At 34.6% G+C, this 23,451-nt stretch overlaps 1 protein-coding gene across 1 annotated transcript; it reads left to right on the forward strand.

Moving 5' to 3' along the window:
• Positions 1-11,924: 11,924 nt before the first annotated feature.
• On the forward strand, positions 11,925-12,803 carry LOC130945289 (protein EXORDIUM-like 6). The gene has a single exon (XM_057874021.1). It carries the CDS (start codon positions 11,925-11,927, stop codon positions 12,801-12,803), a length of 879 nt encoding a protein of 292 aa, XP_057730004.1.
• Positions 12,804-23,451: the final 10,648 nt, after the last annotated feature.

Below are 23,451 nucleotides of genomic sequence, written 5' to 3' on the forward strand. Positions count from 1 at the left end.
ACCCCAAATGATTGCATGAGCATTGATATTATTGACTCTCTGGTAAAAGAGGTCAATATGACTGAGAGTCTCGAATCAGAGCTAGAGGACATCTTTAAAGATGTTCAGCTTGATCTGGAGGAATCAGAGAGAATAATAGAACCTCTAAAAATCCCTCAGGAAGAGGAGAAACCTCCTAAACCCAAGCTCAAACCATTACCACTATCCCTGACATATGCATTTCTGGGAGAAGGTGATACCTTCCCTGTGATCATAAGCTCTACCTTAGAGCCACAGGAAGAGGAAGCACTAATTCAAGTGCTAAGGACACACAAGACAGCTCTTGGGTGGTCCATCAGTAATCTTAAGGGCATTAGCCCAGCCAGATGCATGCACAAGATCCTATTGGAGGGTGACGCTAAGCCAGTCGTTCAACCACAGAGGCGGCTAAATCCAGCCATGAAAGAGGTGGTGCAGAAGGAGGTCACTAAATTACTAGAGGCTGGGATTATTTATCCTATTTCTGATAGCCCCTGGGTAAGCCCTATCCAAGTCGTCCCTAAGAAGGGTGGCATGATAGTGGTTCATAATGAAAAAAAAATAAACTGGTTCCTACAAGAACAGTTACAGGGTGGCGTATGTGTATTGATTACAGAAGGCTCAATACAGCTACCAGAAAGGATCATTTTCCTTTACCATTCATAGACTAGATGCTAGAAAGACTAACAGGTCATGAATACTACTGCTTCCTGGATGGATATTCAGGTTATAATCAAATTGCAGTATATCCCCAGGATCAAGAGAAAATAGCATTCACATGCCCATCTGGAGTATTTGCATACAGAAGGATGCTTTGGTCTGTGCAATGCACCTGCAACCTTTCAAAGATGCATGCTCTCTATTTTCTCTGATATGGTGGAAAAATTTCTGGAAGTCTTCATAGATGACTTTTCAGTGTTTGGAGACTCATTCAGCTCCTGTTTTGACCATCTAGCACTTGTTCTAAAGAGATGCCAAGAGACTAATTTGGTTATAAACTGAGAGAAATGTCACTTTATGGTGACTGAAGGAATTGTCCTTGGGCACCAAATTTCAAACAAAGGAATAGAGGTGGATCAAGCTAAGGTGGAGGTAATTGAAAAATTACCACCTCCTGCCAATGTTAAGGCAATCAGAAGCTTTCTGGGGCATGCAGGATTCTATAGGAGGTTTATAAAAGATTTTTCAAAAATTGCCAAACCTCGGAGTAATCTGCTAGCTGCTGACATGCCATTTATCTTTGATAAAGAGTGTCTGCAGACGTTTGAGACTCTGAAAGCTAAGCTGGTCACAACACCAGTCATCTCTGCACCAGACTGGACATTACCATTTGAACTAATGTGTGATGCCAGTGACCATGCCATTGGTGCAGTGTTGGGACAAAGGCATGACAAGCTTCTGCACGTCATTTACTATGCCAATCATGTTTTAAATGACGCACAGAAGAACTACACAACCACAGAAAAAGAGTTACTTGCAGTGGTTTACGCCATTGACAAGTTCAGATCTTATTTAGTAGGATCAAAAGTGATTGTGTACACTGATCATGCTACTCTTAAATATCTACTCACAAAGCAGGATTCAAAACCCAGACTCATCAGATGGGTGTTGCTTCTGCAGGAGTTTGATATAGAAATAAGAGATAAAAAAGGAACAGAGAATCAAGTAGCAGATCATCTGTCCCGAATAGAACCAGTAGAAGGGGCGTCCCTCCCTCTTACTGAAATCTCTGAAAACTTTTCAGATGAGCATCTCTTTGCCATCCAAGAAGTGCCATGGTTTGCAGACATTGCAAACTACAAGGCAGTGAGATTCATACCCAAAGAGTACAGTAGGCAGCAAACAAAGAAATTGGTCACGGATGCAAAGTACTGTCTTTGGGATGAACCATCTCTCTTCAAGAGATATGCAGATGGAGTAATCCGTAGATGTGTGCCTAAAAAAGAAGCACAGAAGATCCTCTGGCACTGCCATGGATCACAGTATGGAGGACATTTTGGATGTGAGCGAACAGCTATAAGAGTACTCCAATGTGGCTTCTACTGGCCTACTCTCTATAAAGACTCCCGAGTGTTTGTACTTAATTGTGACAGTTGCCAAAGATCTGGCAATCTGCCTCACAGTTATGCCATGCCTCAACAAGGAATCTTGGAGATTGAGTTGTTTGATGTATGGGGTATTGACTTCATGGGACCTTTCCCACCATCATATTCAAACACTTATATTCTGGTGGCAGTGGATTATGTATCCAAATAGGTGGAAGCTATTGCAACACCCACTAATGATACTAAGACAGTGTTGAAATTCCTCCAGAAATACATCTTCAGCAGATTTGGTATCCCTAGAGTACTAATCAGTGATGGGGGCACTCATTTCTGCAATAAACAGCTTTACTCTGCTTTGGTTCGATATGGAGTTAGCCACAGGGTAGCTACTCCATATCATCCACAGACAAATGAGCAAGCTGAAGTCTCTAATAGAGAACTTAAAAGAATCTTGGAACGGACTGTGATTAACCGTAGAAGGGATTGGGCAAGAAACTTGGATGATGCTCTGTGGGCATACAGAATAGTGACGATTGGATTTTTGACGGTTTAGAATTCACAAATGAATTCTCGTTGCAAGTATAGTCTCTAAACCAAACAATAATCCTTTCGTACAAAAAGTTGTTTGTCACTAAAACAAACCCCTAAATTTATAAACCGAAGTATTGGACCTCGGGTCGTTCTCCCTAGGAATTACAATAAAGTGTCTTGTTATTGGTTGTGAGTTATTTTGGGGTTTTGATATGAAGCATGAAAGATAAATGGCAAGAAAGTAAACTAATGGCTAAAAAAGTCTTGGCAAGGGTTGGTAGTCAAGGATCTCTATCCTAATCACTAACCACAACATGAGAATTGGCAAGGATTAATCCCATTAAATCATCCTCTAACTAGTAGTAAAGGGAAGTCAAATGAGCTATATCAATCCTAGTCCATAAGTCCTAACTTTCCACCAATTCAATTAGTGAGAGCTAGAGTCAATGGCTCCCAATCATCAACTACTTGGACATTAGTAACTCAAGAGTTTCTAAGTTACCTTTCCAAGTCAAGAGTATAAAATTCTACTCTAAAATCCAACCAAGCATTTCATCAAACACTTGGAAGGCATAAAAGGAAAGCATAGTAAATTGCAAGAAAAGTAAATCTACATTACTCAATTACAAGGAATTAACAACAACAAATCAAAAGAAACACATTTATTAAGAATTACCTTTTATTGAATTGAAAGAATGTAGAAGGAGCAATTCTAGATCTACAACAAAATCTAAGAACAACATAAAGGAAATTATAACAAAAGAATAGAAGAAGATTGAATGTAGCAACATAGAATTGAAATGTAGAAGTAGGAGAAAGTGAAGATTAAAACCTAGATCTAAGAACTAAACCTAATCCTAATCCTAATTCTAGAGAGAAGAGAGAGCTTCTCCCTCTAGAAACTAACTCTAACTAATCCTAATGAGTGTGTGTGAACTAATGAGTTGCAATCCCCTTTGCTCTTCAATCCTTGGCTTTAAATAGCATCTTTGGCGCCAAAGTTGGTTGGGATTGGGCCCCACAACCCTTCAGAATTCGTTGGCCACGTTTTCATTAAAAAATCATAAACCAACACCGACGCGTACGCGCACAGCACGCGTACGCGTCCATGGGGTAATTTGCAGGTGCGCGCAAGCGCCAGGTGCGCGCGCGCGTCCATGGGCGAGTTCAACTTCTTTGACTTTTCATGATTTCTCCACTTTGCATGCTTTCCCTCTTCACTCCTTTGATCCATTCCTAGCCCTTTTCAATCTGAAATTACTGACAAACACATCAAGGCATCTAGTGGAATCAAAGGGAGATTAAAACCATCAAATTAAGGTTTGAAAAGCATGTTTTCACATCTAAACACAAATAAGGAGACAATCACAAAACCATGCTATTTCAATGGATAAATGGGGGTAAAAGGTATTAAAATCTCTTAGAATCAATGCAAGACAAACCGTCAAAATGGGGTTTGTCAAATAGCATTCAAGACACTTATAGGAACTTCTCCATACCAGCTGGTGTATGGAAAAGCCTGTCACTTGCCAGTGGAACTTGAACATAAGGCCTATTGGGCAACCAGATTCCTAAACCTTGATGCCAAGCTAGCTGGAGAAAAACGATTGCTCCAGTTAAATGAGCTAGAGGAATTCAGACTCAATGCTTTCGAAAATGCAAAAATTTACAAAGAGAAGGCAAAAAGATGGCATGATAAGAAACTGTCATCCAGAGTCATTGAGCCAGAGCAGAAAGTTCTGCTGTTTAATTCTAGGCTCAGGTTATTCCCCGAAAAATTGAAGTCCCGGTGGAGGGGTCCATATGTGATTATAAGTGTATCACCATATGGATACGTAGAGCTTCTGGATAATGATTCTAACAAAAAGTTCATTGTTAATGGACAGAGAGTTAAACATTATCTTGAAAGCAATTTTGAGCAAGAATACTCAAAACTGAGACTTGATTAAAGCTCAGTATTAGTCCAGCTAAAGACAATAAAGAAGCGCTTGCTAGGAGACAACCCAGCCATTTACAAAGCTTATTTGTCAATTAATTAATTTTTACAAGTTTATGTCAATTATCTTCAAGGTAAAATAGCAATTTCTTGAGTTCACAGAGTTACAGAAGGATTTAGAGGATTAAACAGCAAAAAGAAGCTCACTGGTGCGAAAAAAAGCCAGTAAAAGCTGTTTTGGGCGCTGAACGCCCAAAAGAAACATTTACTGGGCGTTCAACGCCAGTAAGGATAGCCATCTGGGCGTTAAACGCCAGAAAGAAGCACCTTCTGGGCGTTCAACGCCAGATTTATAGCGTCTTGGGCGTTCAGAAAAACGCCCAGTGACAAAGGAGTTCCTGGCATTCAACGCCAGCTAGAGGCAACAGCTGGGCATTGAACGCCCAGGAGAAGCTGCAAATGGACGTTAAACGCCCAAAACATGCAGCGTTTAGGCGTTTAACACCAGGATTGTAGGGAGGAGGTAATTACGTTTTTAATTCACATTTTTCAAAATTTTTATATTCCAATTCATGATTTCTTGCATAAACATATTACAAACTCTCATCCTTCAATTCCAAAAATTTTAATCCTAATTTTTAAAATCCCTTTTTCAAAAATATCAAATGTATCTTAATTCATAAACACAAATCCTTTTCAAATCCCATCCAACTCCTTTTCAATTTTTTTTTTAAAAAAAAATCAATTATCTTTTAAAATCTTTTTCAAAATAAAATTCAGATTTATCTTTTTCAAATATCATTCACAACTTTTTAATTTTAAATTATATCTTTTTCTTATCATATTTATCTTTTATAAATCATATCTTCTATCTTATCTTTCTTCAAAATTTTCGAAAACTCACCCCCTCCCTTTAAATCCACATTCGGCCACCCTCGTCTCATCCACCATTCGATACTAGCTCTCCTTCTATCCCTCTTCTTTTCTTTCTTTTGCTTGAGGACAAGCAAACCTCTAAGTTTGGTGTGTTTATCCATGATCACTAAACCATATTCACTAAGATCATGGCTCCTAAAGGAAAACAACCCACTCCAAGAGGCAAGAAATAGAGTATTCCAAAACCACTATGGAATCAAGGGAAGTTCTAAACCAAAGAGCATTCAGACCATTACTACAAAATAATAGGTCTAAGGACAGTGATCCCGGAAGTTAGATTCGATCTGAAAGAAGACGAATATCCGGAGATTCAAGAGCAAATTCGAAACATGAACTGGGAAGTCCTAGCTAATCCTGAAATAAAGGTGGGAAAAAATATGGTTTAGGAATTCTACGCTAATCTGTGGCAAACAGACAGACAGAGAATATCTGGAACTGCCCTCTATGACTATTGGACCTTGGTCAGAGGAAAGATTGTTCACATTCACCCTAACAAAATCAGGGAGATCTTTAAGCTACCTCAGCTGAAAGATGACCCAGACTCCTTTAATAGGAGAATGATGAGAACAAATAAAGGCCTGGACAAGATTCTAGAAAATATATGCATCCTTGGAGCCAGATGGACCACCAGCACCAAGGGCGTCCCAAATTAACTCAAGAGAGAAGATCTCAAACCAGTCGCCAGAGGCTGGCTGGACTTTATTGGGCGTTCTATATTGCCCACTAGCAACCGTTCTGAAGTCACAGTTAAAAGAGTAGTGATGATCCATTGCATTATATTGGGAAGAGAAGTGGAAGTTCATCAACTGATTTCATGTGAACTTTACATAATCGCAAACAAGAACTCCAAAGATGCCAAATTGGCTTATCTAAACTTAATTTCTATGCTCTGCAAAGATGCTGGAGTGAAGATGGGAATAACTGAGTATATCTCAGTTGAGCGACCAATCACCCAAATATCAATGGAAAAATAACAAGTGCAGGATGACCCCATCAAGAGGAGAGCATAGGAATTCCTCCCGGAAATCCCTCAAATTGAATACTGGAAGCATCTTGAAGCATCTGTTACCAAGTTGCAAGAAGCTATGGACCAAATAAAGGAAGAACAGAATAATCAAAATAGCATGCTTTGTAAATTGCTTAGGGAACAAGAAGAGCAAAGGCGTGACTTAAAGGAACTGAAGCGTCAAAAACTATCTCTTGAAGGACCAAGCACCCCACAGACTAGAGGAACATCCAGTTCTCAAAATAAAGGTTGTTGAGTCCTAATCTTAGCTTTAATTCTGTGATAGTTGTTCTTATAGGAATTTACCTTAGAAGTTATATAGGAGTAGTAGTAATTAGTATATCTATTTTGATTTTATTTCCAATTAAGCTATAATTTATTTTTCTCATCATCATTAAACATGAATAAAATAGTAGATTTTTAGAATAAAGAGGCAATATTTTTTTCGAGTTCTTAATAAGAAAAATTCTAATTACTTAGATGTGGTGGCAATACTTTTTGTCTTCTGAATGAATGCTTGAACAGTGCATATTTTTTATATTGAATCTCATGAATGTTAAAATTGTTGGCTCCTGAAAGAATGATGAACAAGAGAAATATTATTGATGATCTGAAAAATCATGAAATTGATTCTTGAAGCAAGAAAAAGATGTGAAAAAAAAAACAAGGAATCATTGGATAAAGAAAAAGAAAAAGCCAATAGCCCTTTAAACCAAAAGGCAAGGGTGAAAAGGATCTAAGACTTTAAGCATCAATGGATAGGAGGGCCCAAGGAAATAAATCCAGGCCTAAGCGGCTAAATTAAGCTGTTCCTAACCATGTGCTTGTGGCATGCAGGTCCAAGTGAAAAGCTTGAGACTGAGTGGTTAAAGTCGTGATCCAAGGCAAAAGAGTGTGCTTAAGAACTCTGAACACCTCTAATTGGGGACTTTAGCAAAGCTAAGTCACAATTTGAAAAGTTTCACCCAGTTATGTGTTTGTGGCATTTATGTATCCGGTGGTAATACTGGAAAACAAAGTGCTTAGGGCCACGGCCAAGACTCATAAAGTAGCTGTGTTCAAGAATCAACATACTAAACTAGGAGAATCAATAATACTATCTGAATTCTGAGTTCCTATGGATGCCAATCATTCTGAATTTCAAAGGATAAAGTGAGATGCCAAAACTGTTCGGAAGCAAAAAGCTACTAGTCCCGCTCATCTAATTAGAATCTGAGCTTCACTTAAAACTCTGAAATATTATTACTTCTAGATTTTTTTTATCCTATTTTATTAATCTAGTTGCTTGAGGACAAGCAACAGTTTAAGTTTGGTGTTGTGATGAGCGGATATTTTATACGCTTTTTGGGGGTAATTTCATGTAGAATTTAGTATGTTTTAGTTAGTTTTTAGTATAATTTTATTAGTTTTTAGGAAAAATTCATATTTCTGGACTTTACTATGATTTTGTGTGTTTTTCTGTGATTTCAGGTAATTTCTGGCTGAAATTAAGGGAGCTGAGCAAAAATCTGATTCAGGCTGAAAAAGGACTGCGAATGCTGCTGGATTCTGACCTCCCTGCACTCGGAATGGATTTTTTGGAGCTATAGGAGTTCAATTGGCGCGCCCTCAATTGGGTTGGAAAGTAGACATCCAGGGCTTTCCAGCAATATATAATAGTTTATATTTTGTGTGAAGATAGACGACGTAAACTGGCGTTCAACGCCAGTTCCATGTTGCAATCTGGCGTTCAGCGCCAGAAACACGTCACGACCCAGAGTTGAACGCCAAAAACACGTTACAACTTGGTGTTCAACTCCAGAAACAGCCCAAGCACGTGAGAAGCTTAAGTCTCAACCCCAGCACACACCAAGTGGGCCCCAGAAGTGGATTTCTGCACTATCCATCTTAGTTTACTCATTTTCTGTAAACCTAGGTTACTAGTTTAGTATTTAAACAACTTTTAGAGACTTATTTTGTATCTCATGACATTTTTAGATCTGAAATTTGTACCTTTTGGCAGCATGAGTCTCTAAACCCCATTGTTGGGGGTGAGGAGCTCTGCAGCGTCTCGATGAATTAATGCAATTATTTCTGTTTTTTTTTCATTCAAACATGCGTGTTCCTATCTAAGATGTTCATTCGCGCTTAACTATGGAGAAGGTGGTGATCCGTGACACTCATCACCTTCCTCAATCCATGAACGTGTGTCTGACAATCACCTCCGTTCTACATCAGATTGAATGAGTATCTCTTAGATTCCTTAATCAGAATCTTCGTGGTATAAGCTAGAATTGATGGCGGCATTCATGAAAATCCGGAAAGTCTAAACCTTGTCTGTGGTATTCCGAGTAGGATTCTGGGATTGGATGACTGTGACGAGCTTCAAACTCACGAGTGTTGGGCGTGATGACAAACGTAAAAGAATCAATGGATTCTATTCCGACATGATCGAGAACCAACAGCTGATTAGCCGTGCTGTGATAGAGCATTTGGACCATTTTCACTAAGAGGATGGGAGGTAGCCATTGACAACAGTGACACGCTACATACAGCTTGCCATGGAAGGAGCCTTGCATTTATGAAAGTGAGAAAGTATTATGTTACAGGAATTTAGAAGACAAAGCATCTCTAAAACTCCAACATATTCTCCATTATTGAGTAACAATTACTTATTCCAAACACTTTCACTTTTTACAATTAAAATCAAAGAACCTTATTGACATCCTGACTAAGATTAATAAGATAACCATAGCTTGCTTCATACAAACAATCTCCGTGGGATCGACCCTTACTCACGTAAGGTATTACTTGGACGACCTAGTGCACTTGCTGGTTAGTTGTGCGGATTGCAAAAGTGTGATTGCAATTTCGTGCACCACACACCTTCATATCATGACCAAACTTGAGATAGGAGCCACAAATAAGGTGAACACTTTCATATTCAACCTCATATTCAACACCTTCAACAAGAATCTTCTTAGTCACTGGCAATCCTAAATCTATCTGAACACAAGCTTGAGCATATCGTCCTCTTTCAACTAATTTTGTTGCCAAATCAACCTTAACGGGAACGCCAACTGCAGCCACAACACGGAGCATTGCATCTTCTTGGTAGCACCAAATTGGTAATTCGAAAATTCTAATCCACACTAAAGTTGCTCCAAAACAGTTTTCACTTGATCTAAACTCTTGATCCCAAGGTTTCACAGCCACATAATTTCCCTCGATCATCCATGGACCTCCTAAGAGAACTTTTTCTCGCTCTTCAGCCACATCAAACTTCACAAGAAAGTAGTCAAATCCCACGTCCAATAAATCAAAACCTCCCTTAATTCGCCATACCGTTCGGAGTTTATGAGACAATGCAGTGTAGCTATAATGTTTACCGAGTACCTTAATCATTATAGCATCCTTATAAAGTTCTGCCAAACAATTCTTAGCTTCTTGGGTAAACGTGACACTCGGTGGCAAGAGATCTCCTTACTTCTCAGAAACTACCGCAATGTTATCTCCCGACAAAGTTTTAACGAGTGAAAAAGCTTTAGCAATCTTGGAACCCACAACTTTGTCCCTAAAAGAAACCTTCAAAGGTTTATAAACCCCTCCCGGAATATGATCCTCCTTTTCCTCTTATACAAGCCTTCCCCGCTCTCCCCCTTTATTTCTTCCGCTGATATTATCGGCTGTCTCACCGTGTTTCACCCTCAAAATCTCTGCTCACTTCACTGCTCATCTTCGATTTTTAAAATTATACAAAATACGGAGTACGTACTCCCACTAAATCCTAGTCTTTCACTCATTATTTGTGTGATTACAATATAAACCATATTTATTGAAGTTTTAATTCTTTTTGGATTGTATATAACAGTTTAACAACATTTATGTAAGCACACAACATTTAAGTAAAATTTGTTAATATGGACTAAAAAAATAATAAGATTATTAAGCCTCTAGAAAGTAGAGTATTTGACAATCTTATACATTGTACAATAAGACTTTTTCATGTTTCAGGTAATAACTATTTATATCAATATTTAACAGTAGTATAGATTTTACATTAGTATCATTCATAACATTAATACCAACAATAAAACGATGGTGTATACTTAAAGCAAATTAAAGACATCTAAACCGTCTTGTCGATAGAATAGATTGTCATGTATTAGATTTTATGACACTTGGCATAGATTAAAAATGTTATCATTATTAAAAAGTATTGTTATATTCTTAAAATGTTAATTTGACTCTGATACTAATTTTTTAATATGTTTAAAATTTAAATTTTTAAAAAATTATTAAAAAATTGTTTTATTTTTTATAAATTTTATAATATTATTTTATTATTTTCATTTCATTATTATTTTGATATTTCTTTTTGAAAATTTAATAATTTTTTACGAGTTAAATTTATATTTATAATTTTTATAATTTTTTCTTTACTTTTTGAAGATTTATATTTTAATCTACTAATTTTTATTAGTAATTGTTTTATTTTTAGTCTTGTAATTGTTGTTTATTTTTAAATCCTTTGAATAAAATATACTGTGAAGTTGAGATTCTGAAAAAAATTATTTTGTATTAATTTAAAAAATTCAGTGTCGTTTTAAATTAATATTAGTTAGAATAATTAATATAATTATTTTTTATCTTAGATTTTAATTGTATTCAAAATTTATACTTTTATTAGTAAATTACATTTTTTAGAGCACATTTTTAACTGTGGTCAAATAAATAAATTAAAAAAAAATATTTTTGTCATCTTTATATAAATAATGCCCTAAAATAATAAGGCCCGTGTAAAAGTAATTTGAAGGTTAAATGTTATTGAATAAAATAAATAATGTTAAAATTAAAAAGTTTGGACAGTTTTGAGCTCAATTCATCTCCTAAATTTTGAACCAACCATAATATTAGATTGTAACCACATTCGATAATATTAAGAAGAAAAAAATAATCTAAATTTATCATATTTAGTATTTATTAATTATAACATAATTAACAAAATTAAATAAAATAAATTCTAGTTTTTTTTTTTTTTGGTCTCTCAATCATTATTGATTCATATTTGTGTTAGCTAGAGAGTTAAAAAAGACTTCTTTACTTAATTAATCATTAGATAGATGGGGAAGATTTAGGGTATTGATGAAGCACAAGTGTTTGATATTTAAAGAATGGGGTTGAGCGTTATTCGGGGAGATCTCGTCAGTCATCCCTGCCAAATTAAAGTGGATTAAGGTATTTTGACTGTTTCTTCTGCAGCATATTCTCTATATTAAGGTCCACCAAATTTATATTACTAAGCTTAGATGTGAGGTTATTAATTAATATATTTGCCGCAATTGAAGTAGAAAAGAAAAAAATAGAAAATAAATGAAGCTTGTATGTAGATTTGTGTGAGGATATATAAATTTGGGAAGATGTTGGGAAGAAGACAAGCGAAGAGAAGAGAAAAGAAGAGAAGCGAAGCAAAATGGCCTCGTTTCGCATAGCGTGTTTGGTTGTGTTGTTGGTTTTGGTGGCGGGGCCGGTAGCAGTTTGGGGTGGAACGGTGGCGCTGACCCACAGAGGGGGACGTTTGCTGACCGGAAACTTGAACATTGGCATCTTATGGTATGGTGCAGTTACGGAAAAACAAAAGCAAGCTGTCCATTCATTTTTGAATTCTCTGAACCCGAGTGGTGGAGATGGTGAGCTTCAAGTGTCGTCATGGTGGCACGTGGTGGAGAGCTATCAAGCATACACTAAGACGGGGGGTGGCAAAGGAAGCCCCACGATCACAGTAAAGGTGGTGAATGAACAGTACGACCCAAATTACTCATTGGGGAAAGTGTTGATCAAAGATTTCATCAAGAAGCTCATGCCAAAAGCAACTGGTGGAAAGCCAAACACGCTGGCTCTCTTCGTAGCGTCCAAGGGTGTGACCGTCCAAGACATGTGCGCTGGATCATGCGCCCAGCACGGTCTCATAGAGGAACAGCCATACGTGGCAGTAGGGGACCCAGAAGAAGAGTGCCCCGAATGTGCCTGGCCATTCCTTGAAGCGCCAGGAATATCCGTGAAACCGCCCAGTGGGGAAGTGGGCGCCGATGCCATGGTCATGCTGCTCGCCGGTGGCTTGGCAGGAGCAGTCACAAACCCTTACGGGGATGGCTTCTATGCTGATGCCCGTGGAGACGACATCCTTGAAGCCACCAGCGTCTGCTCTCACATCTTATCAGCCCAACAAGCAAGATTACCTGTTGACCCTGCCACTGGCGGTGCCTATAATGCCAAAGGCGTCTCTGGAACTAAGTTCTTTCTCCCTGCTATTTGGAATCCTAAAACATCTTCCTGCTGGACTCCTCTCTAATAGCTACCTACTCTCAATTAATTAATTATCTACCCATGCCTCTATCTAGGCCTCTATAAGTGGACTTAATATTGGTAGTTAACCAATTCTATGTATACGTTAAAAACCAAAAAAGTTTGGTAACCCAACAAATTTTAATAATTTATTTTATTTATATAACTTAATAATATTTTAATTTTTTATCTCACTTTTATATTAATCTATTTATCATATTTTTATGAATCTCACTTATTTATGATATTAATTATAATATTATATTTCTAATTATTAGGCTTCTTATAATCATTATTTAATATTTTCTTTTATAATTTAAAGATTATATTTAAGAATACAATAAAAATTAATAACAATTAAAAATGGTAATAATAATATTCATTAAATAATTTTAATTGTAATTAATTTTTATTTCTTTTAATTCATTTATTATCATTGCAAGTGCGGACAAATGTAAAAACTTGGTTTCTTAGGTTTTTTATTGTTAATCTGGATTAAAAAGGCCATTTACTCTCTCAGCCAAAAATCAAAATTCTATTTCAATTAGAAGCACAATTAGGATAGGCTAAGAAAATTTACAAGAATGAGTTGAAGAATAATTTAAACCACAGACAAACTCATCCGATGAGATTATTGTCAGCCAACTAATATGAAAAATCACACTAGCTTTGATAAGGTATGGTAATAAACTGATTTATTTTTTTTGTGTTTTTATTTGTATTTATATATAATTATACTGTACTAACTAAGTTTATACACATAACATTCATAAGCTAAGTTCATATATATATAACATCTATAATTACATACAACTAACATCTAAAAATTAAATTCATGTTTATTAGATATTATATTAATACACATATCATTTTTTATTTATTGCATAAGTAACTATTAAATTAACACAGATATTTTTAAATTTTATCATAATTGAATTTGAAAAAATGTGAAATTCTTAAATTAATTTATTCAATTGATAAATTTACTCATAATATCCATAAATTCATACACATAACATCCATAATTTTATATTAATTACATCCATAATTTTTTACTCATAATATTCATAATTTCATACATATAATATCTATAATTAATAATTTTTTATAATTAATATTACCAAATTTTAAATTATACATCATATTGTATTCTTCAAATTATCTCATATGTACATTAATAGGTCATGGTTTTAATCTTTTTTATTTAATATTCATATATATGCTTATTTATTGATTTTAATATAACGAATTAATAATTTTTTTAAAAAATTTATTTTTTAATTTTTGTTTATATTTTATTTTATTTTTTATTTTTTAATAATCTATATGTAAAATATGAATTGTATAGTAGAAGTTGTTAAAACTTTTTAATTTAACCTCCATAATTTCTATAGAAAAATTGTATTTTGATTGGTAATAATGTAATTGAGAGATGTTAGGGATTTGATTTGGAAGATACTGAAATTGATTTTGAAAAGAATATTAATGACTCTAAATATGCAGAAAAAATGTAGATGATAAGGAGAATGAGTGATAAGAAGGTATATATCACTTGCTTATCAAGAAAAAAAAATTTTAGGTGTCATTTTTATATTATAATTAATCTTTAGCTATCTAGTATCACCGTTAAAAATTACCTACCAAATCAATTATCAAGATAAAATTTATTTTAAAATATAAAATATACATTAAAATAAATTGAATAATATATATATTGATTAATTTGATGACTAATTTTTGTGTGAAAATAATATTTTTGTTCTTTGTTATTATTTTATTTAAAGGTCACTTTATTGTTGTGAGGAAATTTATTTTTTTAAAGTAATAATCAGCCAAAAAAAGAGCTAATATGATAATATTTTTAATGTTTTTTGTTTTTGTTTTTTAACATCTATTATCTATTATTTTGTTGGCTGATTATTACTTTAATAAAAAAATAACTATTTATTTTAATTGCTGCCAGTCAAACCTGGGCTTTAATTTCTATAGGTGATATGTCAAATGATATGCAAGGCATGGTTGAAAAAAAGGTGAGGGCGCATGTTTTAAGACTTTCAAGCTTCATGTGAGTGCTGTATATCATAAAGTAGTAAAATAGAAATAAAAAGATAAATAATTGTTATTTTTATTTTCTAAAAGGGCATATACATAATACATGCTATAAAGTAAAAGAAATTAAAAAAGAATAATTGTGTTCTGTTTTGTATTTGTTAATTATAAATAGCGCAATGTAATGATCTGTGCCACATCTAGATTTAAAATTATAAAAAAAATATATTATCACCATATACTAGAGAATGAATCTTAAAATATGTTTTCGTCGTATCTGTACTAATAAAGACATTTCTTGCAATTTTCCATATTAGATTTCTACATTATGTCTAATAACCTTGTAAGTTGTAATGACATTTCTTCCTATGACTTGAGACATGGTTTGTCAATTGAAGGTTTTCGTAGAACGGGATTGAACCAAGAGAATAAAAAATTTAAAACTTCAAATTGTTACAGTAGTAAAACTAGGGGTGGCAAGTGGGAAGCCCGTCCTGCCTCGCTCCACCAGAAGCTGCTTTTTGTCAAACTGGCCTGCTCTATTTTATTTAGTAAGACGGTCCCAAAATCTCACCTTGTCTCGCTTAAATGCGGGCTAAACTCGCCAAAGTTTCTCTCTTTTTTTTTATTATTAACTACTAAATAATATATATAATTTCACAACTAAATTAATAAATTTATAATTTCTAAAGACATAAAAAATATATTTTTTATATTTATAAACATTAAAGTCTTTGTAATTATAAATATCTAATAAACATAATTATAAACCAAGTTTTAATCCAAAACATAAGTATAAATATTCTCTCCAAAGCGAAATAACATAATTTAAAACATAATTATAAATATTGTCTCCAAAGTAACATAAACATAATCCAAACCACTCAATTTTTATTTTTATACTCTTGTAAGTTAGGTTGGAGAAGTTATGTTTTGGTAAAAAAATTATAAAAATACCCCCTCACTAAAAAAATACTAAGCCCGGCGGGGAAGTCCGCCCCGCCCCGCTAAAGCCCGTGATTTAAGCGGTGCGAGTTAGGCGAGCTTTTGCTATTTGGCGGTCCCATTTTTTCAGCCCGGCCTATTTTTTTTGGCGGGTTACGCGGGTTGGCCCGACAAATTTAGGCCCATTTGCCACTCCTAAGTAAAACAGATAAAATAAGAGATTATTTAATTTTTCTATCATATCAAATCGAACGTAACAAACATACAACCATGTGTCTTGTTTCAGTCTCTCCAAATATATTGAGACCTATATCCGATCCAATCTTCATAAATTATGGATGATTTTTTACTCTAATCCAACAATTACAAACACCTATAAATTATCCTAATTGATTTTCTATCCAAGATACTACAAGAAAAAGTAATATTTAATAAAAAAATTTGTTATAAAAAGTTTAAATTTTGAAACGAAAGAAATTTATAAAAAAAAAGTTATTATAGTATATTCTGTTAAAAAAAATTTTGTATTAAAAAATAAAACTGTTATAATATAAGGTAATATTTTATAACAATTTTTTTAATATAAAACCAAATTTTTTTACAAAAGTAATATCAATTTTTTATTTTTAAAATATTTTTTGTAATAATATAATTTTTTCTATTACAAAATTTTGTTACAAACTATAACTTAATTTTTTAATATTTTTTATTCTTTTAGTTATAAAAGTACAATATTTATTTTATAATATTTTTTAATACAAATTACACACATAATTCGTCAAATTATTTTATTTCTTAATTAATTGATATATTTAAGATAGTGAATACATACTTTTTACATCGACTCGCTAAGCTACTTCAAATTTCATAAGTGTAATTCGTTGAATCGTAAAGACGGAATGTAAACGTAATTCGTAAAATATAAAAATTATGAAATTAATTTTACAAATAATGAAATAACTCTCAAATAAACCAAATTATTCATAGAACTATAACTAATATATATATCATAACAAGTCAAAAGTCACAACTCATAACACAAATTCACAACTCAAATTAAAACACAAATTCACAACACACAAGTTTATATGCAGCTAAAATAAATTCAAGTAGCAAATAGTCACTCTATTCTTCATCAATCATAAAATCTTCACGAGTTTCACAAACTTCTGCATTATGAACAGCAGGAGGAGGAGGTCTTGGGAGAAGTTCTTCAAACTCATCATTATCATGATAAGGAATAGCTAGAGTATAAGAGCCAAAATTCAACAATTGAACTCAATGCAATAACAAAAATTCACCACTGTAGTTCATGACCAATAAAACATATAAGGATTAATTTCAATCATCACCATTCACCAAAGCAATATTCATGTAAACAATAAAATCATCGTCTCATCACAGCAAAAACAGGCCAACAGCAAATACACTAACTTTCTTCTTTTTCTTTTAGTTCCTTTTTTCTCTTTTTAATCAAATGAATATTCAATAACAACAAAAATTTCAACAACAATAAAAATTTCATCATTTATTTTAATCAATCCAAAACAAGATACAGAACAAACAAAATTCAATTCAATTTTTGTTAATCTTTCATCCTTCTAACATATGCCCATACCTGACCTCCCAAGTCCTAAAACACAAGTTTCCTATTTGCAACTTCAATACGACCGACATTCAACCCCACAGTTGGAACGGTTCGATCAGGAGGAAGGCTTTCTATGTTTGAGTACACTGACTTCATCCTCTCTAGCAAAGTCTGTAAAGTTAATGTAATCAGTAACTCAGGAAAAGATACAAAGTTCAACAATTTGTAAAAATATGGCATTCAAAATATGCATGACTATTTTCTCAGCCTTGTCAATCCCCAAAATGAGTATGTAAAGCTCCATCTTACTGAACAGATACTTTTAAAGACCATAAAACAGTGAAAACATCATTGCAGCTCACTTTAAAGCTTAAATCCAATTCAATTCGATAACACTGACAGCAATGAATATAAAGCTTAAATCTTAAATCAACGAATCATAAACCCTAACTACCTAAATCAGAATGATATAATGACACAATACTACTTTATATGTTAAAATTTCAAAACCATAACACTACTTACCTTCTCAATGATGCAAAATTGATAAACACATCAGCAGTAGGATGAGCAGCACAAGCTGCTTCAATGCTGCAACAGAATAAAACACAAAGAGATAATAAAACAACAAAATTAAAAAAATTCTATTTACCAAACTGTAGAAATATGTCCAAAAAAAAGAAAATAAATAATTAAATAAAAAATCATAACCAAGAACAAATTCAGAAAAAAAATCTTAAGGAAATAACAATCGAAAACACAAAAAATTCAAAAAATTTAAAATAACCAGAGGCTTTCATATGTTCTGAAATTCAACAGAAAAGGAAGGAGTTGGAACTTCAAAACGCGACGTAACAGAAGGCTGAGCGGAGGCTGGAAGACGATGGTTGGAGAAGTGGCAGAAGCACAGCAAATTGGCGGCGTATGTACGACGAAACAAAGGCAGAAGCTCAGCAAAACAGAGGTGGAAGCTTTGCGAATAAGGGCTGAACAGATTCTTTGCGACGACGGCAAAGCGGTGCGGACATGATGGACCAGACACGACACGACGTGGCGATGGTGGCAGTGACACTCATCGGCTCCGTCTCCCCTTTTTCCCCTCTCCTTCCTTCTCTTTCTTCCCCCCTCGAGCTCCCCCTCTCTCTTTTCTTGTAGTGAGAGTTTAAACCAAACTTTTAACTCCTAAGCTCAAACCAAGTTTAAATTAATACTAAGTGCAAACTTAACTTAAAAAAATGAAAAATTATATGAATCCAATTCAGCTCATATTTTCAAAATTAACTCTCAACTAAATAAAAAAATGACTTTTACTAAAATTTATCATTCTCGCCTTTTGCCACTGGTGGACAAAATTGTGATTCATTCTTGAATTGTTGTTCGAAATTGATTAACCCAGTAATGGCTCCAAAAGCTTGGTGCTCAATACCATGGTCTAAACATAACTTCACAACTTCGCTCAACTAACCAGCAAGTGTACTGGGTCGTCCAAGTAATACCTTACGTGAGTAAGGGTCGATCCCACAGAGATTGTTGGTATGAAGCAAGCTATGGTCATCTTGTAAATCCCAGTTAGGCGGATAATAATTGATTATTGGGTTTTCGAACAATAATAAATAATAAACAGAAAATTAAGATAGAGTTACTCATGTAATTCAATGGTGAAAATTTCAGATAAGTGTATGGAGATGCTGTGTTCCTTTCGAATCTCTGCTTTCCTACTGCTTTTATCCAATCTTTGTCACTCCTTTCTATGACAAGCTGTATGTAGGGCATCATCGTTGTCAATGGCTACATCCCATCCTCTCAGTGAAAATGGTCCAAATGCTCTGTCACAGCACGGCTAATCATCTGTCGGTTCTCGATCATGTTGGAATAGAATCCCTTGATTCTTTTGCGTTTGTCATCACGCCCAGCAATCGCGAGTTTGAAGCTCGTCACAGTCATTCAATCCCGGAATCCTACTCGGAATACCACAGACAAGGTTAGACTTTCCGAATTCTCATGAATGCCGCCATTAATTGTAGCTTATACCACGAAGATTTTGATTAAGGAATCCAAGAGATATGCACCCGGTCTAAGGTAGAACGGAAGTGGTTGTCAGTCACACGTTCATAGGTGAGAATGATGATGAGTGTCACGGATCATCACATTCATCATGTTGAAGTGCAACGAATATCTTAGAATAAGAATAAGTCGAATTGAATAGAAAATAGTAGTAATTACATTAAAACTCGAGGTACAGTAGAGCTCCACACCCTTAATCTATGGTATGTAGAAACTCCACCGTTGAAAATACATAAGTGATGAAGGTCCAGGCATGGCCGAGAGGCCAGCCCCCCAAAACGTGATCACAGGATCAAAAATACAATCCAGCATGAAAATATAATAGTAAAAAGTCCTATTTATACTAGACTAGCTACTAGGATTTACAGAAGTAAGTAATTGATGCAGAAATCCACTTCTAGAGCCCACTTGGTGTGTGCTTGGGCTGAGCTTAATCTATCCACGAGCTGAGGCTTCTCTTGGAGTTGAACGCCAAGTTGTAACGTGTTTTGGGCGTTCAACTCTGGTTTGTGACGTGTTTCTGGTGTTTGACTCCAAAATGCAGCATGGAACTGGCGTTGAGCGCCAGTTTATGTCATCTAATTACGAATAAAGTATGGACTATTATATATTGCTGAAAAGCTCTAGATGTCTACTTTTCAACGCCGTTGAGAGCGCGCCATTTGGAGTTCTGTAGCTCCAGAAAATCCATTTTGAGTGAAGGGAGGTCAGATTCCAACAGCATTAGCAGTCCTTTGTCAGTCTCCTATCAGAGTTTTGCTCAGGTCCCTCAATTTCAGCCAGAAATTACCTGAAATCACAAAAAAATATACAAACTCATAATAAAGTCCAGAAATGTGAATTTAGCATAAAAACTAATGAAAACATCCCGGGGTGGAAGCTGGAGTGGCGTTAGACGCCAACTCCTTACCTGTTTCTAGCGTTTGAACGCCAGAACTGTGCTTCCTTTGGGTGTTCAATGCCAACTCCTTGCTTGTTTCTGGCGTTGAACGCCAGGACTGAGCATGGGTTGGGCGTTCAACGCCAGCTTCCCACCTATTTTCTGGTGTTTGAGCGCCCGAATTATTCCTTTCTGGGCTCTTACTGTCCTCAGATGGATTTTGGGTGGTTTGCTCAATTCTTGGCTTCCTGCTATCTTGAAGTGAGGTATTTAATATTTTTTCACTTCTTAATTGAACTGCTTGGCACTCTTCTGTTATTTGTTTTGATAACTGCTGTTCTGTTTACTTCAACTGTACTTCCATATTCATATTAGCCATTCTTGTTTCTTGTAATATTTCCTTGAATTCGGCTAGCTGTTTTGTTAGAAAATCCAGTTGCTGATTGAATTCGGTAACTTGTTCTGTAGGACTCAGTTCAGCAGTTATTGTTTTAGCCTCTTCTTTCATGGAAGGTTCACTGTTTAGGTACAGATGCTGATTTCTGGCAACTGTATCAATGAGCTCTTGAGCTTCTTCTATTATCTTTCTCATGTGTATAGATCTACCAGCTGAATGGTCTAGAGAAATTTGAACTCTTTCTGTAAGTCCATAATAAAAGATGTCTAATTGCACCCACTTTGAAAACATTTCAGAGGGGCATTTTCTTAGCATCTCTCTGTATCTCTCCCAAGCATCATAAAGAGATTCATTATCTCCTTGTTTGAAGCCTTGGATGCTCAGCCTTAGCTGTGTCATCCGTTTTGGAGGAAAATAGTGATTCAGGAATTTTTCTGACAGCTGTTTCCATGTCTTTATGCTGTCCTTAGGTTGGTTATTTAACCACCTCTTAGCTTAGTCTTTTATAGCAAATGGGAACAGTAATAGCCTATAGACATCTTGATCCACCTTCTTATCATGTACTGTGTCAGTAATTTGTAAAAACTGTGCCAGAAATTCTGTAGGTTCTTCCTGTGGAAGACCGAAATATTGGAAAAGGATAAAAATAATAAAAATTAGAAAATATTTTATGAAGATTTTCGAAAAAGTGAGGAGAGAGAAAGTGGTTAGGATATTTTCAATATATATATATATATATATATATATATATATATATATTTCTTTTTTAAAATCTTAAAAGGATAAGATTTGAATTGAAATTGAAATCTGAATTTTTATTAAAAAAATTTTGAAAAAGTAGCTTAAAAATAGTTAGAAAAGATAAATTTGTTTTGAATTTTAAATTTTATGATGAAAGAGAAAAACACACAAAAGACACAAGACTTAAAATTTTTAGATCTAATCCTCCTTGTTTTCGAAAATTTTGGAGGAAAAACACCAAGGAACACCAAACTTAAAAATTTTAAGATCAAAACACAAAGAAGACTCAAGAACACTTTGAAGATTCACAAGAACAATAAGAACAAAAGAAAGAACACCAAACTTAAAATTTTTAGAAAACTTCAATAAAATTTTTGAAAATTATAAAAAGATTAACAATAAAACACCAAATTTAAAGTTTGGCACAAGATTCAATCAAAGAAAAATTATTTTTGAAAAAGATTTTAAAAAGAAGATACCCAATTACCAAGAACATAGACCAACGCTCTAGCTAATTGGCAGTAAAGGTAACACTTGTTTTGAAGAGATATATATTTTTTTTGGAAGACTAATGCTTTGGAAAAGCACAAGAAAAACAAGAAAAGACACAGAACAAGAAAAACTAAGGATCAAACAAGAAAAATAAACAAGAACAACTTGAAGATCAAGGAAGAATGAAGAACACAAATTCGAAAAATTAAAAGGAAAAATATAAAATATGCAATTGACACCAAACTTAGAACAAAACACTAAACTCACAAAAAAAAATTGAAAATTGAAAATAATAATTTTGGAAATTTTTGAAAAGAAAATAAAGGACTTAGATTTAATGACTCTATAGCAACAATACTCTATTCCTAATCTAAGCAACAAAATAAACCTTTAGTTGTTCAAACTCAAACAATCCCCGACAACGGCGCCAAAAACTTGGTGCACGAAATTGCAATAACACTTTTGCAATCCGCACAACTAACCAGCAAGTGCACTGGGTCATCCAAGTAATACCTTACGTGAGTAAGGGTCGATCCCACGGAGATTGTTGGCTTGAAGCAAGCTATGATTATTTTATTATTCTTAGTCAGGAGATCAATTATAATTATCAATTTGAATTACTAAAAAAATAAAAGAGCGTGAAATAATTACTTGTTGTGCAATAATGGAGAATATGTTGGAGTTTTGGAGATGCTTTGTCTTCTGAATTCCTGTAACATAATGTTTCTTCTCATGCAAAAGTGCAAAGTTCCTTCCATGGCAAGCTCTATGTAGGGTGTCACCGTTGTCAATGGCTACTTTCCATCCTCTCAGTGAAAATGGTCCAAATGCTCTGTCATAGCACGGTTAATCAGCTGTTGGTTCTCGATCATGTCGGAATAGAATCCATTGATTCTTTTGCGTTTGTCATCACGCCCAACACTCGTGAGTTTGAAGCTCGTCACAGTCATCCAATCCCAGAATCCTACTCGGAATACCACAGACAAAGTTTAGACTTTTCAAATTCTCATGAATGCCGCCATCAATTCTAGCTCATACCACGAAGATTCTGATTAAGGAATCTAAGAGATACTTATTCAATCTGATGTAGAACGGAGGTGGTTGTCAGACACACATTCATGGATTGAGGAAGGTGATGAGTGTCACGGATCACCACCTTCTCCATAGTTAAGCGCGAATGAACATCTTAGATAGGAACACGCATGTTTGAATGGGAAAAAACAGAAATAATTGCATTAATTCATCGAGACGCTGCAGAGCTCCTCACCCCCAACAATGGGGTTTAGAGACTCATGCTGCCAAAAGGTACAAATTTCAGATCTAAAAATGTCATAAGATACAAACTAAGTCTCTAAAAGTTGTTTAAATACTAAACTAGTAACCTAGGTTTACAGAAAATGAGTAAACTAAGATGGATAGTGCAGAAATCCACTTCTGGGGTCCACTTGGTGTGTGCTGGGACTGAGACTTAAGCTTCTCACGTTCTTGGGCTGTTTCTA

The sequence above is a fragment of the Arachis stenosperma genome, chromosome 8, assembly GCF_014773155.1.
Source record: "Arachis stenosperma cultivar V10309 chromosome 8, arast.V10309.gnm1.PFL2, whole genome shotgun sequence".
NCBI classification, from domain to species: Eukaryota; Viridiplantae; Streptophyta; class Magnoliopsida; order Fabales; family Fabaceae; genus Arachis; species Arachis stenosperma.

Bases quoted from the DNA above. Each gene is read 5' to 3' on its own strand.
- LOC130945289 (XM_057874021.1), top strand. From the start codon at position 11,925: ATGGCCTCGTTTCGCATAGCGTGTTTGGTTGTGTTGTTGGTTTTGGTG.